Source organism: Scyliorhinus canicula, chromosome 15 (genome assembly GCF_902713615.1).
Source record: "Scyliorhinus canicula chromosome 15, sScyCan1.1, whole genome shotgun sequence".
NCBI lineage: Eukaryota > Metazoa > Chordata > Chondrichthyes > Carcharhiniformes > Scyliorhinidae > Scyliorhinus > Scyliorhinus canicula.
Window position 1 is genome coordinate 137,276,273 of NC_052160.1, and position 25,048 is coordinate 137,301,320.

At 49.3% G+C, this 25,048-nt stretch overlaps 1 protein-coding gene across 1 annotated transcript in view; it reads right to left on the minus strand.

Moving 5' to 3' along the window:
• The window catches only part of LOC119978462 (Fc receptor-like protein 5), a 64,666-nt gene extending 42,281 nt beyond the window's left edge, over positions 1 to 22,385 (minus strand). The window contains exons 1-3 of the mRNA XM_038820118.1: positions 22,184 to 22,385; positions 16,637 to 16,957; positions 10,086 to 10,409 (exon numbers count right to left, since the gene is read on the minus strand). Coding sequence (XP_038676046.1) covers positions 10,086 to 10,409; positions 16,637 to 16,957; positions 22,184 to 22,220 — 682 coding nt within the window. The 5' untranslated portion in view covers positions 22,221 to 22,385. The remainder of the gene's footprint in view (positions 1 to 10,085; positions 10,410 to 16,636; positions 16,958 to 22,183) is intronic.
• Between the last annotated feature and the right edge of the window lie 2,663 nt (positions 22,386 to 25,048).

The window sequence follows — 25,048 nt, forward strand, 5'->3', positions numbered from 1 at the left end:
ATGGATAGAGCAGGGACAGGAATGGTTGTTGCAGGTTCCGGGGTTTAGGTGCTTTAGTAAAGTCAGAGAAGGGGGCAAAAGAGGGGGAGGTGTGGCGCGGCGAGTCAAGGACAGTATTACGGTGGCGGAAAGGATGCAAGATGGGGACTCTTCTTCCGAGGTAGTATGGGCTGAGGTTAGAAACAGGAAAGAAGAGGTCACCCTGCTGGGAGTTTTCTATAGGCCACCTAATAGTTCTAGAGATGTAGAGGAAAGGATGGCGAAGATGATTCTGGAAAAGAGCGAAAGTAACAGGGTAGTTGTTATGGGAGACTTTAACTTTCCTAATATTGACTGGAAAAGATATAGTTCGAGTACATTGGATGGGTCGTTCTTTGTACAATGTGTGAAGGAGGGTTTTCTGACACAATATGTTGACAGGCCAACAAGAGGTGAGGCCACTTTGGATTTGGTTTTGGGTAATGAACCAGGCCAGGTGTTAGATCTGGAGGTAAGTGAACACTTTGGAGACAGTGACCACAATTCGGTGACCTTTACATTAGTGATGGAAAGGGATAAGTATACCCCGCAGGGCAAGAGTTATAGCTGGGGGAAGGACAATTATGATGCCATTAGACATGACTTAGGATGTGTAGGTTGGAGAAGTAGGCTGCAAGGGTTGGGCACACTGGATATGTGGAGCTTGTTCAAGGAACAGCTATTGCGTGTTCTTGATCAGTACGTACCAGTCAGACAGGGAGGAAAGGGTAGAGCGAGGGAACCGTGGAATCTCTTGTTAAGAGGAAAAAGGAGGCCGATGTGAAGATGAGGCGTGAAGTTTCAGTTGGGGCGCTTGATAGTTACAGGGAAGCGAGGAAGGATCTAAAGAGAGAGCTAAGACGAGCAAGGAGGGGACATGAGAAGTCTTTGGCAGGTAGGATCAAGGAAAACCCAAAAGCTTTCTATAGGTATGTCAGGAATAAAAGTATGACTAGGGTAAGAGTAGGGCCAGTCAAGGACAGTGGTGGGAAGTTGTGTGTGGAGGCTGAGGAGATAAGCGAGATACTAAATGAATACTTTTTGTCAGTATTCACTCAGGAAAAAGATAATATTGTGGAGGAGAATGCTGAGACCCAGGCTATTAGAATAGATGGCATTGAGGTGAGTAGGGAAGAAGTGTTGGCAATTCTGGACAAGGTGAAAATAGATAAGTCCCCGGGGCCTGATGGGATTTATCCTAGGATTCTCTGGGAAGCCAGGGAAGAGATTGCTGAGCCTTTGGCTTTGATTTTTAGGTCATCATTGGCTACAGGAATAGTGCCAGAGGACTGGAGGATAGCAAATGTGGTCCATTTGTTCAAGAAGGGGAGTAGAGATAACCCCGGTAACTATAGGCCGGTGAGCCTAACATCTGTGGTGGGTAAAGTCTTGGAGAGGATTATAAAAGATACGATTTATAATCATCTAGATAGGAATAATATGATTAGGGATAGTCAGCATGGTTTTGTGAAGCGTAGGTCATGCCTCACAAACCTTATCGAGTTCTTTGAGAAGGTGACTGAACAGGTGGACGAGGGTAAAGCAGTTGATGTGGTGTATGGATTTCAGTAAAGCGTTTGATAAGGTTCCCCACGGTCGGCTATTGCAGAAAATACGGAGGCTGGGGATTGAGGGTGATTTAGAGATGTGGATCAGAAATTGGCTAGTTGAAAGAAGACAGAGAGTGGTGGTTGATGGGAAATGTTCAGAATGGAGTTCAGTTACGAGTGGCGTACCACAAGGATCTGTTCTGGGGCCGTTGCTGTTTGTCATTTTTATAAATGACCTAGAGGAGGGAGCAGAAGGATGGGTAAGTAAATTTGCAGACGACACTAAAGTCGGTGGAGTTGTAGACAGTGCGGAAGGATGTTGCAGGTTACAGAGGGACATAGATAAGCTGCAGAGCTGGGCTGAGAGGTGGCAAATGGAGTTTAATGTGGAGAAGTGTGAGGTGATTCACTTTGGAAAGAATAACAGGAATGCGGAATATTTGGCTAATGGTAAAATTCTTGATAGTGTGGATGAGCAGAGGGATCTCGGTGTCCATGTACATAGATCCCTGAAAGTTGCCACCCAGGTTGATAGGGTTGTGAAGAAGGCCTATGGTGTGATGGCCTTTATTGTAGAGGGATTGAGTTCCGGAGCCATGAGGTCATGTTGCAGTTGTACAAAACTCTAGTACGGCCGCATTTGGAGTATTGCGTACAGTTCTGGTCACCTCATTATAGGAAGGACGTGGAAGCTTTGGAACGGGTGCAGAGGAGATTTACCAGGATGTTGCCTGGTATGGAGGGAAAATCTTATGAGGAAAGGCTGATGGACTTGAGGTTGTTTTCGTTAGAGAGAAGAAGGTTAAGAGGTGACCTAATAGAGGCATACAAAATGATCAGAGGGTTAGATAGGGTGGACAGCGAGAGCCTTCTCCCGCGGATGGAGGTGGCTATCACGAGGGGACATAGCCTTAAATTGAGGGGTAATAGATATAGGACAGAGGTCAAAGGTGGGTTTTTTACGCAAAGAGTGGTGAGGCCGTGGAATGCTCTACCTGCAGCAGTAGTGAACTCGCCAACATTGAGGGCATTTAAAAGTTTATTGGATAAGCAAATGGATGATAAGGGCATAGTGTAGGTTAGATGGCCTTTAGTTTTTTTCCATGTCGGTGCAACATTGAGGGCCGAAGGGCCTGTACTGCGCTGTATCATTCTATGTTCTATGTTCTATGTTTTGTTCTTGATATACCTATAGAAAGCCTTAGGGTTTTCCTTGATCCTATCCGCCAACGACTTTTCGTGTCCTCTCCTCGCTCTTCTTAACTCTCCCTTTAGGTCCTTCCTGGCTAACTTGTAACTCTCAAGTGCCCTAACTGAGCCTTTATGTCTCATCCTAACATAAGCCTTCTTCTTCCTCTTGACAAGTGCTTCAACTTCCTTAGTAAACCACGGTTCCCTTGCTCGACAACTTCCTCCCTGCCTGACAGGTACATACGTATCAAGGACACGCAGTAGCTGTTCCTTGAAAAAGCTCCACATTTCGATTGTACCCATCCCCTGCAGTTTCCTTCCCCATCCTATACATCCTAAATCTTGCCGAATAGCATCATAATTGCCTTTCCCCCAGCTATAATTCTTGCCTTGCGGTATATACCTATCCCTGCCCATTGCTAAAGTAAACATAACCGAGTTGTGATCACTATTACCAAAGTGCTCACCTACATCTAAATCTAACACCTGGCCGGGTTCATTACCCAGTACCAAATCCAATGTGGCCTCGCCCCTTGTTGGCCTGTCTACATACTGTGTCAGAAAACCCTCCTGCACACACTGTACAAAAACTGACCCATCTATAGTACTCGAACTATAGTATTTCCAGTCAATATTTGGAAAGTTAAAATCCCCCATAACAACTACCCTGTTACTCTCGCTCCTGTCGAGAATCATCTTTGCAATCCTTTCCTCTACATCTCTGGAACTATTCGGAGGTCTATAGACAACTCCCAACAGGGTGACCTCTCCTCTCCTGTTCCTAACCTCGGCCCATACTACCTCAGTAGACGAGTCCTCAAATGTCCTTTCTACCGCCGTAATACTTTCCTTGATTAACAATGCCACACCTCCCCCTCTTTTACCATCTTCTCTGTTCTTACAGAAACATCTAAATCCTGGAACCTGCAACAACCATTCCTGTCCCTGCTCTACCCATGTCTCCGAAATCGCCACAACATCGAGATCCCAGGTACCAACCCATGCTGCAAGCTCACCCACCTTATTCCGGATGCTCCTGGCGTTGAAGTAGACACACTTCAAACCAGCGTCTTGCTTGCCGGTGCCCTCTTTCGAACTTTTAACCCTATCCCTGACCTCACTACTCTCAACATCCTGAACACTGGGACTACAATTTAGGTTCCTATCCCCCTGCTGAATTAGTTTAAACCCCCCCGAAGAGCACTAGCAAATCTCCCCCCCAGGATATTGGTACCCCTCTGGTTCAGGTGAAGACCATCCTGTTTGTAGAGGTCCCACCTACCCCAGAACGAGCCCCAATTATCCAGGAAACCAAAACCCTCCCTCCTGCACCATCCCTGTAGCCACGTGTTCAACTCCTCTCTCTCCTTATTTCTCACTTCGCTAGCACGTGGCACGGGTAACAACCCAGAGATAACAACTCTGTTTGTTCTAGCTCTCAGCTTCCACCCTAGCCCCCTGAATGTCTGTCTCAAATCCCCATCTCTCTTCCTACCTATGTCGTTGGTACCTATGTGGACCACGACTTGGGGCTGCTCCCCCTCCCCCTTAAGGATCCCAAAAACACGATCAGAGACATCACGAACCCTGGCACCTGGGAGGCAACACACCAACCGTGAGTCTCTTTTGTTCTCACAGAACCTCCTGTTTGTTCCTCTAACTATGGAATCCCCAATGACAAGTGCTCTGTTCCTCTTCTCCCTTCCCTTCTGAGCAACAGGGACAGACTCTGTGCCAGAGACCTGCGCCCTATTGCTTACCCCTGGTAAGTCGTCCCCCGCAACAGTATCCAAAACGGTATACTTGTTATAGCGGGGAACGACCACAGGGGATCCCTGCACTGCCTGCCAGTTCCCTCTCCCTCCCCTGACGGTAACCCATCTACCTTCTTATTTTACCTGAGGTGTGACTACCTCCCTATAACTCCTCTCAATAACCTCCTCCGCCTCCCGAATGATCCGAAGTTCATCCAGCTCCAGCTCCAGGTCCCTAACGCAGCTCTCGAGGAGCTGGAGTTGGGTGCACTTCCCGCAGATGTAGTCAGCAGGGACACTAGAGGTGACCCTTTCCTCCCACATTCTGCAGGAGGAACATTCAACTGCCCTAGCCTCCATCCCAACTGAACTAACTACCCAACTACTGAAAAATAAAAATAAAAAACTTGTTAGTTTAGCAATCCAATGGACAGAACTTTTTTTTTGGTTAGAGGAGGAGGATGGGTGGGAGACACTACGTAAGTAGTCTTACGTAGAGACAACTCCCAACAGGGTGACCTCTCAGACTCAGATGTTGTCTTTAAATCAGTGTCTAAACAACTCTGGGCGGGATTCTCTGATCCTGAGGCTAAGTGTTGACGCCGTCGTAAATGCATTGCGTTTCTTGACGGCGTCAACACGGCCTCAGGATCAGCAATTCTGGCCCCTGCAGGGACCAGCACGGCACTGGAGCGATCCTCGCCACTCCAGCTGCTGATCCCGGCATCAACTGGGTGCCGTGGAGACCGCGTGGAGTTAATCTCGACCAGCATCTCCAGCAGTGCAGCAAAAGGTCAGAGCTTGGCAGTGGTTCTGGCTCAAATATAATTTTTCAAAACTATTTGGGCCCAGTAGCCAATGATATCAGAGCATGGTGCTCAGGATCAGGATGTGCTGACATCTACAGGAAAACTGCAGGTTACAAGTGAAATTTTTATTTGTTGCTGAAATTCTTCTTCTATGTAAGAAGTCTTAAAACACCAGGTTAAAGTCCAACAAATTTGTTTCGAATCACTAGCTTTCGGAGCGTAGCTCCTTCGTCAGCCAGAGGAAGGAGCTGCGCTCCAAAAGCTAGTGATTCAAAACAAACCTGTTGAACCTTAACCTGGTGTTTTAAGACTTCCTACGGTGCCCACCCCAGTCCAACGCCAGCATCTCCACATCATGACTTCTTCTTCTCTCACAGCTACAGCAAGAGCCAGCATTGGTATTGGGCCAAAGTCAACATTTGCAGATGTTACTTTATATTGTTCAAAGAGAAAATTAATTTCTAGCCGGGATTCTCAGTCAAAACTCCATTTATTCCCACTGGAGCGGTGAATCCCGCCAGCGGGAACAGATGGGGAATTCCGGCCTCTGTCTTCTTTCTGACCTTATTGATGTCTCTTGTCACAACCAATAGTGGACATGCTACTGACCACTCTGTGGAAAATTAGACCAGTATAACCCAATATGCTAATACCATTCATAATTCAGACCAGGGTCATTAGTTTATGTTGATTCAGTAATTCGGATTTTTGTACATGGAATTCTGAGATTTTCGTTGCCAAGATGGAATGGTAGAATGTCACAGCCCAGACAGAGAAAGTTCAGACCATCATTCTTGCACTCGCTCTCTGAACGAGCGTCTACTTAGTCCCATTGTCTTTTACCACCCGCTCCCAAATTTGCTTCTTTTAACTTCCCTTTGAAAAGTTATTGTTGACTTTCTCTCACACTCATTATAGTCGGCATTTTCATGTCATTTCCATCAATAAAATTCTCTGCGTTTTGCCTTTTGTCATTTTGGTTATGAGCTTATGTTTACGCTCTCATGTTGCTGACTTACTGACTGGGCAACAAAGTTGGTCTCAATTTACCCTGAGTTTCTCCCACAAGAGGAACATCCTTTCCACATCCATCCAGCCAATACCCCTCAGGATCACACAGAGCCCACTTGACCAGGACCCGAATGGACTCTTCCCGGCGGTGGAGGACAGATGTGAATGGTGCCATGGAAGCTCGGCCAACCACGCCCACATGTTCTGGTCTTGCCCCAGACTTGCCGGGTACTGGACAGCCTTCTTCGAGGAAATGTCCAAAGTGGTGAGGATGAGGATGGAGCCGTGCCCGAGAGTGGCAGTCATCGGGGTATCAGACCAGCCAGATCTCCTCATCGGGAGGAGGTCCGACTCGATTGCCTTTGCCTCCCTGATCACCCGCCAAAGAATCCTGCTTGGCTGGTCGTCTGCAACACCACCTAAAGCTGCAGATTGGCTGTTCGACCTATCAGAGTTTCTCCAAATGGAGAAAATGGAATTCGCCATCCGTGGGTCGAGAGAGGGCTTCCACAGAACGTGGGAACCATTCACCCGACTGTCCTGGGATCTGTTGGCAACCAGCAACTAGGGAGCCAAGGATCAAGAGAGACAGTAGCCAAGACACAAAAGGGGAGAAGGGAGGAGGGAGGGAAGAGGGTTCAGAGAAATAGGAAAGCACAACCAAACCCAACAGGAGAACCGGGGGGGGGGAGTGGGGGGGGGGCAGGAACAACAACAGTGGGAGCCAGGAGGGAGAAAAGAGAGGAGAACACAGGCAGGAATGGAGACACAGGGGACCACAATGGCCACAGCAAACACAGCAAAGAAAAGACAAAAGAGCGAAAAGGAGAAACGAGGAAGAAATCCATGTAAACAGCAAAAAAGGATCGCGATGTAAATATCTTTAGGGATACCGCTGAGGTACCCTTGCAAAATTCGTATAGAACATAGAACAGTACAGCACAGAACAGGCCCTTCGGCCCTCGATGTTGTGCCGAGCAATGATCACCCTACTCAAGCCTAACGTATCCACCCTATACCAGTAAACCCCCCCCCATTTGGTACTGGCTTCACAAATGGGGACCAGATGGATTGGCTCTGATGGGGTCTCCAAGTACACCACATCACATACCACATGAGATTAGGTTAATGGTGAAGTATCCATGGGGAATAAGTGCATAGTATGAGGTATCACCAATAATAATCCCAAATGTGTTGAGGAACTATTGCAACATCATGATGTAAATCCAGCCACCATTTTCATTCTGATGAGCTACCTTCCAAAGTAACGGATTTTTATTTCTTTGACCAAAATGTGTTGAGGTGGGAGGAGGGGGTGGGGGTTGTGGGGGGGTCGGTGGGGGGGGGGGGGGGGGGGGTGTCAGATTTTATGGAGCTCAAAAGAGCAGGAAACGTGATGTGTGTGGGAAATTGTGATTGGGGGCAGATGCAGTAATAAAATCAGAGGCATGCACAGTAGGGCAGCCCGGTAGCACAGTGGTTAGCACTGTTGCTTCACAGCGTCAGGGTCCCAGGATCGATTCCCGGCTTGGGTCACTGTGTGTGTGGAGTCTGCACGTTCTCCCTGTGTCTGCGTGGGTTTACTCCGGGTGCTCCGGTTTTCTCCAACGAATCCCGAAAGATCTGCTGTTAGGTAATTTGGACATTCTGAATTCGCCCTCAGTGTACCTGAACAGGTGCCGGAATGTGGCGACTAGGGACTTTTCACATTGCAGTGTTAATGTAAGCCTACTTGTGACAATAAAGATTATTATTATGCTTGTAGCATGTCGAGCCTCCCATCAGCCTGTGGCATGTTCTGACGGTGCAGCGCGCCCCCACCGGCAGGGGGATTCTCCGTCCCGGCAGCCGGCCAATGGGATTACCCATTGTGGGCACCCCCACACCATAGGGAAATCCGCAGGCATGAGTGCGCTGCCAGCGAAGCGGGTGATCCCGCCGACAGAGGGTCCAGCCAACGTCCTTTCCAATGCATAGGAGGGAGGGCCAGCTGAGCCTGCAAGTTCAGCCACGTCTCAGAGAGTTGCAACAGCAACGCCGGCATCTCCACATCAACACTCAGTAAAGAGTCAACAAACTAATTGCAACACTCTTTCTTCCACAATAAAGGAAATGGCCCTATCTTTACTGTAACTACCACATATGGTAACCATGAGGTGTACCAGTCTGTGACTAATTTCAGTCTCTGCCTGGTATAGTGTCGACAAATAACGTCAACATACACATGAATAAAGGGAAACCAATGTAATGTGAAACATTTACAGGTGAATGAAATTTTTCCCCGTGCTACCTTTGCTCTCAAATCTTATGTTGATAGCAAAGGAGTTGGGCAGGAAATTTGTGGTTTTGACGTAGGCATTCCCTGTTTGACCGCCTGCTGATACAACATTGCCAGCCAATGGTGGGTTTCACCACCACCAAATCAAACAAAGGCTCTCCCTCGCGCATAACATTTTAACTGTAATTGAGTGGGAAAAGGCAAAGAGAGAGAATCAGAGTGGCACTGGGAATGAAACCTGTGGACAAAATTCCAGCCGTGTGTCTTTCCTATGAAAACAGCGCTACACAGAACACCAGCAACAAGAACATTGTACCTTGGCGTAGATGTGGATGGGGGATGTGTAGTTGCTGGTGATACTGTTGAAGAACTTTCACAAGAATATCCAGTTCCTGTTGAAACAAGACAACAACATTCAGATTCACCTCATTTTCACTCGTCGTTAACTGAGAGATCATCATTGTGAAATGGAAGCGATAACAAGAGATTGGATGATAAAGAACAAAGAATAATACAGCACAGGAACAGGCCCTTCGGCCCTCCAAGCATACGCCGATCTCGTGTCCTATCTAGACCAAACACTTGTATCCTTCTATGCCCACTCTGTTCATGTGCCTATCCAGATAAGCCTTAAAGGTTGCTGACGTATCTGCCTCAACCATCTCACTTGGCAATGTATTCCAGGCCCCTACCACCCTCTGTGTAAAAAACTTCCCCCGCAAATCTGCACTGAAACATTCCCCTCTCACCTTGAACCTGTGCCCCCTTGTAATTGTCATTCCCGCCCTGGGAAAAAGCCTCCAACTGTCCACCCTATCAATACCCCTCATAATTTTATAAACTTCTATCAGGTCGCCCCTCAGCCTCTGTCTCTCTAGGCAGAACAATCCCAGTTTATTCAATCTTTGTTTACAATTGAAGAAATTTTGCCTCACCTCCATTTTAAATGGATGACACCCTGGGCGGGATACTCTCAGCCCGGGGCCAGACCAGAGAAACGGCGCGACCGGCGCGAATCGCGCCATGCTGCCCCGACGCCAGGACACGATTTCCCGCAGAGCGAAGAACTGGCGCCTTTGCCGGCGGTGTGGTCGGTGCGGTGCCGGTTACTGCCGTTCCAGGCGGCACCCCACCCCCGTCGATTCTCGGCCCGGGATGGGCCGAGCGGCCGTCACAAAATGCCCGAGTCCCGGCGGCGCCGTTCTAATCTGCTCCTAGCCGGCGGGACTTCAGCGTGGAAGGGTCCGGGGGCGGCCTGTGGAGGGGGAGGGGTGTCTGACCCCAGTAGGGGGGGGCTCCATTATGGCCATTTCATATGAAAAATGCAAATCAATGACCTTGTTTAGAACGGCTGACAAACCAAATGAAGTGAATTTGGTCAATTCCCCGAATTCAGAGTGACTGACGAAACTTAACCTGCGACCAGTTTGGATCAACATTAATTAAAAGTTCAATTGTTTACAGTAACACTTACCATTGCTGCTGATTTTCGCCACATAACTGCAGTTCTGCTCTGAAAGGCTGATGACCGACACATTCACCATTTGACTGGATTGTTTCCCCTGAGTATTTGAGGCTGTGCAGTAATATCGATGCTGTTGCTGTTTGAAGGATCGACAACGGAGATCCAGTTCATTGGTGTCGGAGATCTTTAAATCTCCAGACGGGGTCTTTTCAGTCCATGTGTACTGAATGGGGAGGGACCCCCGGAGAGACTCACAGGAGACGGACACTGAGCCCCCAGAACATGAGACTTTTGGCGGGGATAAAAATCTCAGCACAGGAACAGACACGGATTCTGTGGGAAAGAAACAAACATTCAGATACTGACGGACCGTCTAAATATAAAATACCCTGTGAATTTCACCAGTCCTGTATCTCAACCAGGGCCTGTGTTTTGGAATCTGACCAGCACATCCACCTCTCTGTATCTCTCCATCCTCCTGTAGTCTGAACTACGGCCATTGTATCAAAGCCTCAGGGTGGGATTCTCCGGCCCCCCCCCCCAAGCCGTGTGTTTCCCTGCACCGCGCGGTCCGCTCAGCGACGGTATTCCATACTCCTGCCGCTTGTCAATGACATGTCCCATCCTGAAAGGGGGCCCCAATCGGCACTGTCACCTACTGGATCCCAGCCCCCATCACGGGTCCAACAACACTCAAGAAGCTTGGCACCATCAAGGATAAAGCAACCCGCTTGATCAGCACCACAAACACCAAATTAAAATTCCACTCCCTCCCCCTCTACAACCTACAATCTCTGCATTGTGTACCGTCTGTAAGATTGTGTACCATGTATAGGATTGTGTACCATGTACAGGATTGTGTACAATCTCTGCATTGTGTACCATCTATAGGATTGTGGCCCATTTATAGGATTGTGTACCATTTATAGGATTGTGTGCTATCTATAGGATTGTGTACCATCTATAGGATTGTGTACAATCTCCGCATTGTGTACCATCTATAGGATTGTCTACTATCAATAGGATTGTCTACCATCTATAGGATGCACTGTGACAATTCAGTTGAACGTCTTCAATTGCATCGTCCAAATTCGGGACCTGTACCATTTAGGAGTTCAAGGGCAGCAGATGCATGTGAACACTGCACCCTACAAATCATACATCACCCCGACTTCACTACAACTGGGTTAGAATCCTGAGACTTCCTCCCTAACAGCACAGTGAAAGCAGCATCACCATGTGCACTGCAGTGGTTCATGAAGACAACTCCCCACCATCTTTTTAAAAATAAAATTTGAGTACCCGATTCATTTTTTCCAATTAAGGGGCAATTTAGCCTGGCCAATCCACCTAACCTGCACATCTCTTTTGTGTTGTGGCAGCGAAATGCACGCCAATCAGGGAGAATGTGCAAACTCCACACGGACAGTGACCCAGAGCTGGGGTTGAACCTGGGACCCCAGAGCCATGAGGCAGCAGTGCTAACCACTGCACCACCTTGCTGCCCTCCCACCATCTTTTTAAGGGCAATTACAGATAAGTATTCGAGACCCAACTATCTTCAGCTGCTTCATCAATGACCATCCTTCCAAAATAAGGTCAGAAGTGAGGATGTTCCCTGATGATTTCACAATTTTCAGCACCATTCGCGACTGGACAGATGCTGAAGCAGTCCCTGTTCAAATGCAGCAAGACCTGAACAATACCAGGCAGAGACAGGAAGGTGGATGAGCAGCTCATGTGATATTTGGTCCAATACCTGATAGTTAAAGAAATTGTTTATCTGAAAATATCTGAAATCCTTGCTCAGAATGTTGGACAGGCCAGGAATTGGGTTTGTGTAACACAGGTCGAATCCCCGGCATCTGCCCCCTACCTGCCAGACTCTGCACTGCAGTGGAGACTCGGGATATCGGACCTGTCGGGTGTGATCTCCGGCTGCGTTCCTCGCTCTGCGTGGATCCCTGGAGATGCTGGGAGAGGCCTTCCGTCGGCTTCCTGGCAGCCTTTACGCCTCGCAGGATTATACCCCAGCCCCACGAGGCGTCAGAATCCCGCCAAAAGGGGTGTGACCAAATGGCGCACACCTACGTAGGTTCTAAACCTTCGGGATCTACCAGCCTCCCCAGTGAGATTGCAGCCAGGCCCCGTTCAGTACTGGTCTATACAAACATAGACCAGGTGGAACGGCGCCCGGGGGTCTCCCGGGGCCCCTGAGTGGGAGGTAAGTGCAGGCTGCCCCCCCCCCCCCCCCCCCCCCAGCCTTCCCCCTGGAACATGGACACTTTGCACTATCCAGCTGGCACCTTGTCACTGTCACCCTGGCAGCAGCATGTCCAGGATTCCAGTGTGTCAGTGCAAGGGTGCCCGGGTGCCAGAGTGGCACTGCCAAGGGACGGTGCCTGAGGGGGGTGGGGGGGGGGCATGCCCATGAAAGGTGGGTGGAGGGGCTCTTTGAAGGTGCAGGACAGTTCATAGGGACCATTAGGAGGTTTGTGGGGGTGACAGGTTGGGATCCTGGAGGGAAGGGGCCTGTAAGGGGGTGGGGGGGGGGGTGGGTGTTGGGGGGGGGGAACTGAAGAAAAGGGGCCCCCAGGGCTCCCTCACTGGGGAGGGAGGGGGTGATGTTTACATGTGTGGGATGTGACATTGTCCATGGGTGGGGTCGGATTCACAACCACACTTAGAACATCCTTTCAAAATGGCGGCACGATCTCTGAGGTCAGCTCCCCAGTGCTGAAAACAATTTCAGGGGCGAGATTTCACCAGCTCTGTGACAGCGAGCGGGAAAAGCCGCGCGTTTCCCGAGGCTCGGTCCGGTGAGGCCGTCACCGGTATAAAACGTCCATTGGTCCACTTATCGAGGCCCCGTGGGATTCACGCCGTAAATCATCATTCGCTGGCTAATTTGCCTGGGACCACACTGGCCAGCCCCCCCCACTCAAACCGCTCCTGCACAGCCGACCCCACTCAGCTCACAGCCAGTACTGTGGAGACCAGCCACACGCTTTGGAGAAGCCGACCTGGGCAGATTTCTGGATGTGGTGGAGACCAGGAGGGATGTCCTGTTCCCCTGAGGGTCGAGGAGAGCCAGACACAGGGCAGCCAGTACCGCCTGGGATGAGGTGGTAGTGGCCGTAAGCTCAGGGAGCGTGTTGAGAACTGGCATCCAGAGCCGCAAGAAGGTCAACGACCACCACCGGGCCGCACGGGTGGGTAGGCAGCCTCCCCGCTGGAAGGCCCCGGCCCACCCAGGGCCAGCTGTGCTGCCTACGCCACCCCCTACTCCCACTACCCCCTAACAACTGTCCCCCCATACGCCCCAATCCTCAAGCCTTCATACTCCACATGCCCCCTTACTCTCCATCCCCCCATATGGCCCATCCCTCCTCCACCAAGCCCCCCCATTGAGCACCTCCCGCAATCAAAGATGCGTGCGGCTCACAAAACCCTCTCTGTCCCCGCAGGAGAAGCTGGCCCACAACAGGTTGGAGAGGCCCAGATGGGCGACGGGGGGGGCCGGACACCACAGTATTCTTGGCACAGCTGTCATCCTCACCCCCCACCAGCACAGAGACACACACCCTGGAGGGAGAATGTAGTCGACAGGCTTCTGGGGCCCATCCTGGTGAGCACCACAATCCTGCTGAAGCACATCTGGTGCGGTAAGGAAATCCCAGGGAAAACAGCAGCCCGAAGTCTGTTGGATCCCAGGACAGGCAGAGCGCCTGGGCAGCATGATCCCGTCTCAGGTGGGCATAGCCGAGATGCTCCAGAGCGTCGCCCAGTCACTGAGGAGCATCACTCTGGGCGCCAACACTGTGCTGCAGGCATTGGGGAGTCACCAGAGCTGGCAGAGCCAGATGGTGCAGTGGCAGCCGGGGCTTATCCAGCTTCCCCTCCATCCCGGGGTGAACCCCAGGGCCCTACGGACACCGACTGGGAGGAGAGGGAGCTAGGTGCCAATCCAGAGCCACCCGATGGAGTGGCGACAGCGGCCACTAGCCTCCGCCCCCCCCCCCCCGCCCCCCCCCCAAGACCTACCCTCTAGGCAACGGCACATCCAGGGGTCAGCACCCAGGACAGGGCTTGTGTCACAGGCTAGTGCCCTGAGGCCCTCTGGCCACAGGGCCCCCAGAGGATGAGCGTCAGGGGCATCAAAGGCCAAAGGGCGTGGGAAGCAGGAGGCTGCCTCCACCTCTGATGTGCATCCTGGTGACACACTTAGATATAATGGTAGGGCACAGAAGGCAAAGCCGATCACGGATTGCTGAGAGGGAACTGGGGTTGGATAAAGGGCAATGGGGGAGGGGGCAGGAGATTAGCGAGGGGAAGGGGTGGGGAGGGGTTGGTAGTGATGGGGATAGTGGGGCGGCACCTTCGGGGGATGGAAACGTTGACCTTGCACACTATGGCGCCTCTGCCACCTTCTTCCGCTATGCGGGTTGTACGGCTATCCCATGCCACACCTTCACTGACATGGCGGTTCTGGAGGCCGTGTCTCTGTAATGTTTATTCTAGATTTTATGAATAAAGTATACTTTTTGAAAAAAAAACTTGTCTCCGGAGACAGATGCAGTGGTATTTGCGGTGGTTCATCCCGAGCAGCTCTGTGACACAGGACTCTGCTCTATGGACTGTTTCCAGGGACACACACCGAGACAAACATCAACTGCTGCTGGAAGGTCATCAACTCGGTGAAAGTCGCTCTTTGGTCTGCCCGTAACTTGCTGACCTTCCAGAGCAAAGAATTGTCCTCGACCGAGTGTTGCAGACTGGCACATTCCAAGGTCCAGGACTACGTGCTGAGGGACGCACTCAAGCTTGGGGCAGCTGCCGCCAAGGCGCAATGGGGAAAGGCCACTGTGTAAGGTCTGACCAGCAAATGTACACCGAGGGGGTGGGTAACAGTGTAAAACCCCTCGGTCCGGGTCATTAACACTTCAATGTATAAAAGAATCATGACGATGTTAATATTTAAGAAAGAATTGTAACGTAAAGATTAATATGTGTATAATGCCATCCCAATTGAATGGAAGAAAGTCAAGTGAATGTGTGACTTTGATGGAAATATACAGTCAACACAATTCGGAATGTTGATTATAGATTTTATGAATAAAGTGTATTTTTTGAAAAAAAAACCTATCCCCGCAAGTGGGGACCAGACAGAACGGCACGCGGGTGGGTCTCCCAGGGGCTTGGAGGCCCCGAGATGCATGCCTTTTTGGCTGGGTGGCACCCTGGCACTGCTGGTGCCACCCAAGCACCTTGGCACTGCCAGACTGGCACCCTGGCAGTTCCAGCTTGGACCCTGGCAGTGCTATCTGGGTGCCAGCCTGGAAGGGTGTTGGGGGGGGGGGGGGATTGCGACACCGTTAGTGCACAAAACAGGACTGTGTGCGACCTCGGCCGCTCATTTCCAACTGACGCCCTTTATTAAAAAGCGATTGACGGTTTATAGCCATGTGTTTGTCGGCACTGCGAGAGCCGGGAAACACTCGGCTAAACACGCTCCCCATGGGACTTTGTTCCCTTATAGTAAAAGCACATCCTCAGTGTTGTTATGGTAGCGGTGGGCAACTCGCTCACAGAGCCATCAGGAAACTCCCTGCAAAACAATGTGGAAAAGTGTGAGGTTATTCACTTTGAAAGGAGGAATTTAGGCATAGATTATTTTCTAAATGGGGAGATGCTTAGGAAATCAGAAGCACAAAGGGACTTTGGAATTCTTGTTCAAGATTCTCTTCAGGTTAAGGTGCAGACGTACATCCCTGCTCCTGTATTCTAGCCCTCTCAACATGAATGCTAACATTGCATTTGCCTTATTTTATTATTGCCTTAAATTATTATTATTGTTATTAGGTTCAGTCAGCAGTTAGGAAGACAAATGCAATGTTAGCATTCTTGTCAAGAGGGCTAGAATACAGGAGCAGGGATGTACTTCTGAGGCTGTATCAGGCTCTGGTCAGACCCCATTTGGAGTATTGTCAGCAGTTCTGGGCCCCGTATCTAAGGAAGGATGTGCTGCCCTTGGAAAGAGTCCAGGGGAGGTTCAGAAGAATGACACTTGGAATGAAGATTTTGTCGTATGAGGAGTGATTGAGGACTCTGGGTCTGTACTCGTTTAGAGTTTAGTGAATGTGGAGAGGGTGTTTCCACCTGTAGGAAAAACGAGAACCCAAGGGCACAGCCTCAGACTGAAGAAACGATCATTTAAAACAGGGATGAGGAGGAATTTCTTCAGCCAGATGGTGGTGAATCTGTGGAACTCTGTGCTGCAGAAGGCTGTGGAGGTCAAGTCACTGAGTGTCTTTAAGACAGATAGATAGGTTGTCGATTAATAAGGGATCGGGGGTTATGATCAGCCATGATTGACTGGCGGAGCAGACTCGATGGGCTGAATGGCCTAATTCTGCTCCTATGTCTTATGGTCTTACAACTTGCCACAAATAAACTTCAAAATGTTTCCCTTCAATTCCACCCGTTGTGTTTCCTCCTGGAGTAAATATTGATCAGACATTTCAGTCGAGATTAACAAAGAAAATCACCAAGAAACGTACCTTCAGATATTTGTAGCTCAACTGCAAATAATATATCCAATCCAGGTTTTTTAATTCCACAGCTGTACCATCCTGTATCTTCTGAACGAAGATCCTCCACAGTAACAACAAACATTCTTTCTGCCTTGTTGTCTCTGATCGACATTCTCCCTCTCCGTCCACCTGAATCATCTGATTTTACCAAAATGGAGCACCTAATATTCACACCATCGCACCAATATTTCACCATTTCCCGGTACGCTCCATCATAGTGACAATTTATTGTGATCGCTCTTCCCACAATTCCTGTTACTTTCTTTTCTGCCGACAATGCACCTGAAACTGAAGAGACACCGTTTCAGAAATTGAACAAAGAAGAATTGTTAAATACAAACAGGTACATTTTAACAGAAGTTACTAATGTGTACAGAGGAATCTCTCCAGTGCACCTTCTAATCCAGGAAAATTCCTTCATGTTTTTGATGAAAGCAAACATAAATATCGTGACTTATCACAGCCTCAGGATGTGACAGAGAATTTCACAGTCAATGATTAACTTGTGAAACTTTTGGGGTGTTTTAACTTTCTTGATCCAACAGCAAGAATTGGACGTTGGTAGTTAGAGGGGTTCATGGAAATCAGGGTTCTGTTGTGTACTGTGATGTTCAACTCTGTTGCATGTGTGCAATGTCACTGACTGATTGACAGGCTTGTCTTCAATTGGGGAACAGTGGGAGGATGGTGCAGGACCAAATTGGCCCGCGTCTGTACCACACGGGGTGGATTGGGGTTGGTTTGTAGAAGGCCGGTGGTCGGGGTTGGATTTGGATTCTGGTTGGGGTGGGGCTGGAGGCCTCGGAGTTGGGCTGTGATGGGTGGCTCAGAGAGAAGGTGGGTGGGCTTTGTGGGGGTGTGAAAAATAGAGGCTCATTGCTTGGGCTGTCGTGTTGGTGTCTTCGTGCAAGGGTCTGGGAGCTGATCAGACAACAGGTTTCCCCTTGTGTAAGGCGAGTCATTCCTGATTGATGTGCGCAATTAGAATATCAACATCATCCTTAGAGGTCACCTCATTCATCCAACTCACTTGGGCTGTGAATTAAACAAGTCTTTGAACAGGAACAACCAGCCACCAGGAAACTAATCACTGACAGCCTGGCCTTTATAACCAGTCCTGGACCTTGATCCTCCATACAGCTCTCGCCCCCTGGCTTCACAGTGCTGCCTGACTGTATGAGTTCACACTCACTGCAGTCACCTCCCCCCCCCCCCCCCCCCACCCCCACCCCCGTGTGAAAGTCTTCAGACCCCATGAGTCCAGAACAGACCCATTCTCAGAGGGCCCACTTTGCCCCTGTAGCCTGGCCTCCAATGGAATCCCACCAGGGACCTCACAGCCACCTTCAGTGCTGCCCCTGTGGATTCACCCTCACCCACTTTCCAGCTGCAACTCTGGAGGGGCAATCCCTCAGCGGTGATATCGCCACAAACCCAGCAAGGAGGCACAGGAATCACTGCCAGCACACCAGCCGCCGGACCCCTTCAAATCCAGAGGCTCCCAGACATGAGGGGCCGCGAAGACCTGCGAGTGACCCTAACTCCTGAGGTCCTGAGGCTGAACCCCACCCACCCCAAGATGAGCCTATCTGGGTCCCCCGCGTCCTCGCCACAGACCCCACTGCATTGGCACCCAGAATGCGATGGCGACCCGAGCACTCATCTCCGATATGCCCTTCGGAGCTGAGGTCGGAGGTCAGGCCGGCAGGTTCTCGAACCGTTGCAGCTGTTGTTAATCACGCCGGCGCGACGTCTCGCCGGAGACGAGTGAATATTCAGTGAGTGAGGACGTCTCGGAGGGAGGTGGGCTCAAAATCACCCCTCTTGGATGGAATCTCGTGTCCTCTCCAGGGCACGTTTGGTGGCAGGGGCATTTAATTGGTTGGGAAGTTGGTAAGTGTGGACACTGCCACCTCAGCCCCTCCACTCCTGAATAAATTGTGGGTAGAGAAGCTGGGAGACAGCCTTGCCACCATGCCACCAATTGTGGGCCATTTAATGCCCACTTATTGGCCTCATCCTGCCACCGCTGGCATGAACCCAGTCGATGGGGGACTCACCAGTTAGGGACTCAACAAGCAAACCCCTGTGTGTGGTTGTGGGCTGCGGGTGAGGGTGACATTCCTTCACGGAAAGGCACTCAGGGTCTGAACGGTGAACCTGGTATTGGGAAGCAGGGGGCTCGCTGATAGCCACACCCCTGCCTGTGTTTCCAACCCTCCATCACCACAACTCCCCTGTAAACCCTCTCCCCTGATGTCCCTCCCGCCCTTACTCCCCTCTGATGGAGATTCAAATTCCACTCAGAGAGGAAAATGGCGGCTGACATTAAGGAACGGACCTGAAGGTGCTGTACTTTCAGACCTTGGGAACCATGTGTGGAATATTGTGTCCTGCCCTGTGGCAACTTTGGTGGTAGGGGGCATTTAATTTGGGTGAGAAGGTGGGTGAGAGTACAGACCCCTTACTGTCTTATATAAGACACGAGTCTGAGACCCAAACTTCGCCCTTCAAACTGAATATGACGTTCTACATGTTATGATCACTGTTACCTGGAGGCTCTATTAATATAAGGTTATTGATTAATCCTGTCTCATTGTACATTCCCGGGTCTAGAATACCTTTCTCTCTGGTTGGCTCTAGAATATACTGCTCTAGAAATCATCCAGAACTCACTTTCCAGGTTATCTTTGTCAATCTGATTCACCCAAACCAAATGTAGATGAAGCCACTGATGATTGTTGTGGTACATCTCTTACACCCTCCATTTATTTCTTCCTGTGTTGTCTGTCCTACAGTCCAACTATTTTCCGGAGGCTTAGAAGCTACTCAATCAATTTACCTCTTCCCTTTTCTGTTTTTCAACTCTCCCAGTACTGATTCTACACGTTGTTCTTTTGAGCGAAGGTAATCTCTCACCCCTCTGTTAATGAGATTGTTGATTAAACGAGCGACCCCACCACCTTTTCTTAGCTTCCTGTCCCTTCAAAATGTCAAATATCCTTCAATAGTCAAGTCCCAACCTTGGCCACTTTGCAACCATGTCGACAATGGCTAACAGGTCACAGATATTATATTTTTATCTTCACTAACAATTCTTCCATTTTGTTATGAATGCTGTATATATTTAGATACAGAGGATGGAATTTCCCCAAAATGTGGCTCTGTTAATATTGATGTGAGAATTGGTGCGAATCCTGTCGGCCCTGGGGTCATGATCCGGAGCACAATTTGTAGCCATTTGGTGGAAAAACAAATTCTCCACGTGAGATATGTTGGCGTTGTTGCTCTGTAAATAATGTTGGTGAACCACAAGCCTCCTGTTATATCGATCAAATGACCACACAACCAGTTAGCTAGTTCAAAAGATGGTTTATTTACATACACAAGAGTTACCTCGACATGCAAACACAAATATCTACTACGAGTTAAACTACACCTATCAGCTACAATTACCGATACTTAACTTCAGGGCGACCGGCACTGTGCAAATGGATAAGGCCTTTATCTGGATTTCACTTAGCTGGTTCGAAGAAAGTGGCTCTGTCTCTGCTGGGCTCATCTGTCAGGTAGCGATCGTTGGTCTTGAACTTGACTGGCTGTTCCTGCTGCAATTGGGTTGGCACAGGCCGGATCCAAAAGAGGCAGAACACTTGGCTGTGCCCTCTTTTATCTCTCTGGGATTTCGCGCTCTCTGGGGAGGTCCTTAACCTTGGACCTAATAATTCGACAGGGCTCTGATCAGTGTCTTCGATTTCGGCCAATAAAGGGGCTAGTGCCTTGGTGACTGGGTGGGTCCTTAGTGGTCATTGACCTTGGCTGTTGGGCTTTCTGATTGAGGGGAGTAGCGTCGATCAGTCTGTGGCTGTACCGATTGCTTGAGTGGAGTTCTATTGTCCTGGGAAAATGGGCCATTAAAATGCAAACGAGCGGGGGTTTCAATCAGGCCTGGTTACCTGTGTTTCAGGTACACATAGGCTGTGTATCTGTCTGAGACCTGGGTTGACCATAATTCCCATGGTCCTTTGCAGGTGGCCATCTTCAATGGCTGCAGCGTGAAGCATCTGATTCGCCTGCCTCTGGGGGTAATCTGAGCAGTTCTATACCTTCAGCTGATGTGTGATTCTCCGCCCGATCGCAGTTCTCAATTGCAGCCTCAGCCCACGGAGAATTGAGCCCAGAGGCTGGGGGAATTTACTGGAACGGTTATTCGACCAATAACCCTGCTGGCTGAGGAACTGAACAGGTGGGGGAAGAGCTGACACTGAAACAAGGTAAAGAGACAGAGAGTGGAGCAGAAAGGAAAAATATTTAGGAAACATTTAAGAAGTTGAATGGAATGGACAAGAGCTCAGGTCAGAAAAAGGGAGTATTGAAAGAGGAAGATTGTCAACAGACAGATGCACACGTCACTTAAATGTACAGAAGCACATCATATATTTTTTGAATAAAATTGATAAATTAAAAGCATCGATTTCTATTTGGAGTTTTGATTAAATAGAATTAATAGAGTCCTGATTTAGAGCAGTGTGTTACTGAGTTTAACATTGCGAGATAGAACATAGATTCATCAGCAGTGGTAGCGTTGATCAAAGATTCCACGGCCGTCTCATTTTCCAGGATTATATAGAGTTAGAGTGAAACATAAAAAGAGAGTTGTTTCTTGTAAAAGAATGTGAATAAAATCGTTCCCCGTTGGGAGGGAAATGTAGATGAACAATCTACCCGTGTCTCACAGAGCCTCATTTATATTGAACACTTTAAACAACCAAAATAACTGGAAACTCGTGACAGTTCTGTTGCAGAGATCACTAACAGTACAGTTTTCAACATCATTATAGAACATAGAACAGTACAGCACAGAACAGGCCCTTCGGCCCTCGATGTTGTGCCGAGCAATGATCACCCTACCTAAACCCACGTAACCTGTATACCCGTAACCCAACAATCCCCCCATTAACCTTACACTACGGGCAATTTAGCATGGCCAATCCACCTAACCCGCACATCTTTGGACTGTGGGAGGAAACCGGAGCACCCGGAGGAAACCCACGCACACACGGGGAGGACGTGCAGACTCCACACAGACAGTGACCCAGCCGGGAATCGAACCTGGGACCCTGGAGCTGTGAAGCATTGATGCTAACCACCATGCTACCGTGAGGCCCATTATATTGGACATCAGATTATGAAGAATCACCTTTTACACATTTAAAACAGATTACCTTTTTGCTTTGTTTCTTCCTCGATTAGCTTTTTAATTAATTAAATTGATATTTAAATGTTCTATTCACAGTTAATAATAAAGTTTACTGCGTGTTAATAAATATTTCTGTGTTACAATAATCCCGTTGAAAGGGACACGACTTCATACAAATTTCATTTGTTTATCTCTACCTAGTTTCTTGTGCTTTTACATGTCTCCAAGTATTCTAACATCTCTGTTGAGTAAACTGTAGACTAGAATTTAACTAATGCTGATGATCTGAATATTCAGCTCGGGCTGTTACTCACCGGGCAGGGAACAGATGAGGGGAATCAGAATCCACATCGTTTTATTTGCAGAGGTCAGATTAGAACTTGTCGTCAGTCGCCCAGCTCCTCGTTTTCAGATTGAAATAATTGTCTGAAATAGATTCCAAAGAACTTAAAAGAGGAAGAAGGCAGCTGGAAGTCAGGGTAATGAAATTACTGTATCTAACCCTGATGCAATAAGAGCAGCAGAAGGAAGGACAGGAGTTGACCACACTGCGTCTCGAACTTGCTCCACCATTCAATACATTCAATCTTCATCATTTTCCTTCAACCCAGTTTTCTGTCCTCTTCCCATATTCCTTGATTACCTGTGAGGCTAAAACTCTATGTCTGTCTCAGCCTTAAATATCATCTTTGAAGAGCTTTGTTTTTTTTTGAGGCGCACCCTCACTGGAAAAGAAAAACAAAACAGGAAACAGAAAAAGGGAAACAGACAAAGGAAACCGATTGAGCATTCAGAGTCTGGGTAGCATTGTGGACAGCTCCAGGGTCCCAGGTTCGATTCCGGCTTGGGTCTGTGCGGAGTCTGCACATCCTCCCCGTGTGTGCGTGGGTTTCCTCCGGGTGCTCCAGTTTCCTCCCACAGTCCAAAGATGTGCAGGTTAGGTGGATTGACCATGATAAATTGCCCTTAGTGACCAAAATTTCCCTTAGTGTTGGATGGGGTTACTGGATTATGGGGATAGGGTGGAGGTGTTGACCTTGGGTAGGATGCTCTTTCCAAGAGCCGGTGCAGACCCGATGGGCCGAATGGCCTCCTTCTGCACTGTAAATTCTATGATTCTGTGATTCACCTAGGGTAGAAAATATCTGAAGATCCACGTGCCTTTGAGTGAAGAATCTTCCTGGATTCTCATTCCCGTCGGCAGCGCACTCCTACCTATATGTTTATCCGCATCGTGGGTGTTGTGTTATGCTTCTTGATGTAGCATAAGATGCTTCCTTGATGCGTACTCTGACAAAGGAAGGTTGAGACTTGGAGATAGCTTTAACACATTTATTAAACTATTAACAATTCTCCTACTTGAGTTTGACTCTCCTGTCAATCTCCCCATAGCTGCTCAGACCAACTAACCAGTCTGCTACAATCCACGTGATGGTGTGATGCTTCTGATCTGCCCCTGTCTGTACTCACTAAGTGTTGCCAGTGGAAAGAGACTGAGCATGTGTGCTCTGTCCTTTTATATGGTGATGTGTAATGCCTCCTTGTGGTTCCTCCGCGTGTCTTGACTAACCATTGGTTGTGTCCTGTCTTACTGCCCTATTGGTTGTATGTCTGTGTGTCACGATGTCTCTGGTGCTCCCTCTAGTGTCTAGCTAGGTGTGGTGTATGTACATTAACCCCTTGTGTATTTACAGTGATGCATATGACCACAGTGGGTGGGGGGGGGGGGGGGGGGGGGGGGGGGCTTCAATGGGAAATCCCATTGGCAAGTGGTGGGAGTAGAGAGTTCCTTCACCAGCGAATGGCGCGCGGTCGAGATACACGTGCTGGGGGATCGGAAAATCCTGCCCTTCATCCCATTCCTAAATGATTACTTCCCTGTTGAAACGCTGTGCCCCGTGTTTGCGACTCTCCAATCGGAGAAACAAACTCTCAGTGCGTTCAGCCCCTTCAGAATTTCATCTGTTTGAATTGGACCACCTCTCATTCTTCTAAACTCCAGAGAGTAGAGGCCCAATTGGACTCCACCTGTCTTCTTCGGGCAGGCCTCCAATCTCAGGAACCAAGCCAGTGAACATTTCCTCCACCACCTCCAATGCAACGTGTCCCTCCCTAAATATGGAGAATAAAATTGCGCGCAGTATTCTTGGGTGTGATATTGAGCCCGCGTTAGCTGCCAGTAGGAATGGTGACGCGGGCGGGAAATTCAGCAGGAATTGGAAACACAATTTTCTCCAGCAAGATCACGATATCCAACTTTCCTGGCCCCATTACCCTCCAGGGTGAGCGCTCAGATCACCATTACCCTTCAGGGTGCCAGTCACACAATGGGCAATGGAGAGGATGCTTGGGATCCAGATAGGTTACGCCCTGGGCCTGGTGGGTGGGTTGGGTTCAGTCTCAGGATCTCCATGGGTCCATTCACTCGCACACCTTCGCGGCCCTTCATGTCTGCGAACCTCTAGGTGTAAAGGAGTTTGGAGGCTAAAGGCAGTGATTCCCATGTCCTTCTTGCTGGGATTGTGGTGGTATCACCGCCGAGGTATTGCCCTTCCAGAGGGGCAGCTGGAAAGTGGACGGGAGCAGATGAATCAACAGGGTCAACACTGAGGGTGACTAAGGTTCTTGGGTGGGGTCCCGGGAGAGGCCAGGCTGTATGGGCAGACTGGGGAACTCTGACAAGGGGTGGTTTCCAGCTTCACGAGGCCTAAAGTCCCTCAAACAGGGGGCAAAACTCCTGCAGTGAGAGTGAACCCCCACACTCAGACAGCACTGTGAAGCCTGAGGGCACAAGCTGTATGGAAGTTCAAGGCCGCTGGTTATGGTGACCAGGCCGCCGGGGGTAGTGTCCGGGTGACTGGCTGTTCCAGTTGGAAGGGTCATTTAATCCGTAGCCCATGGGAGCTGGAGAATGAGGGTTCCCTCTAAGGATGAAGTTGACATGCTCATTTCAGTCTTCACATGAATCAGTTGTGCCTCGCCTGACCACAAGGGGAAGCCAATTTCAGCTCCCTGACCCTTTCACGGTGAGTCAATTGTACCAATTTAGTCAGCATCGAAATGCATGTATGCCACTGATAGGCACCCAATTGTCAACGCCCTCTGCTGCAGCTGCTGTCTCTGCTATGATCTGCTGTTACTGTGCTGTCTTTTTTTTGTCTGGGAGAAGGACCTGCTAT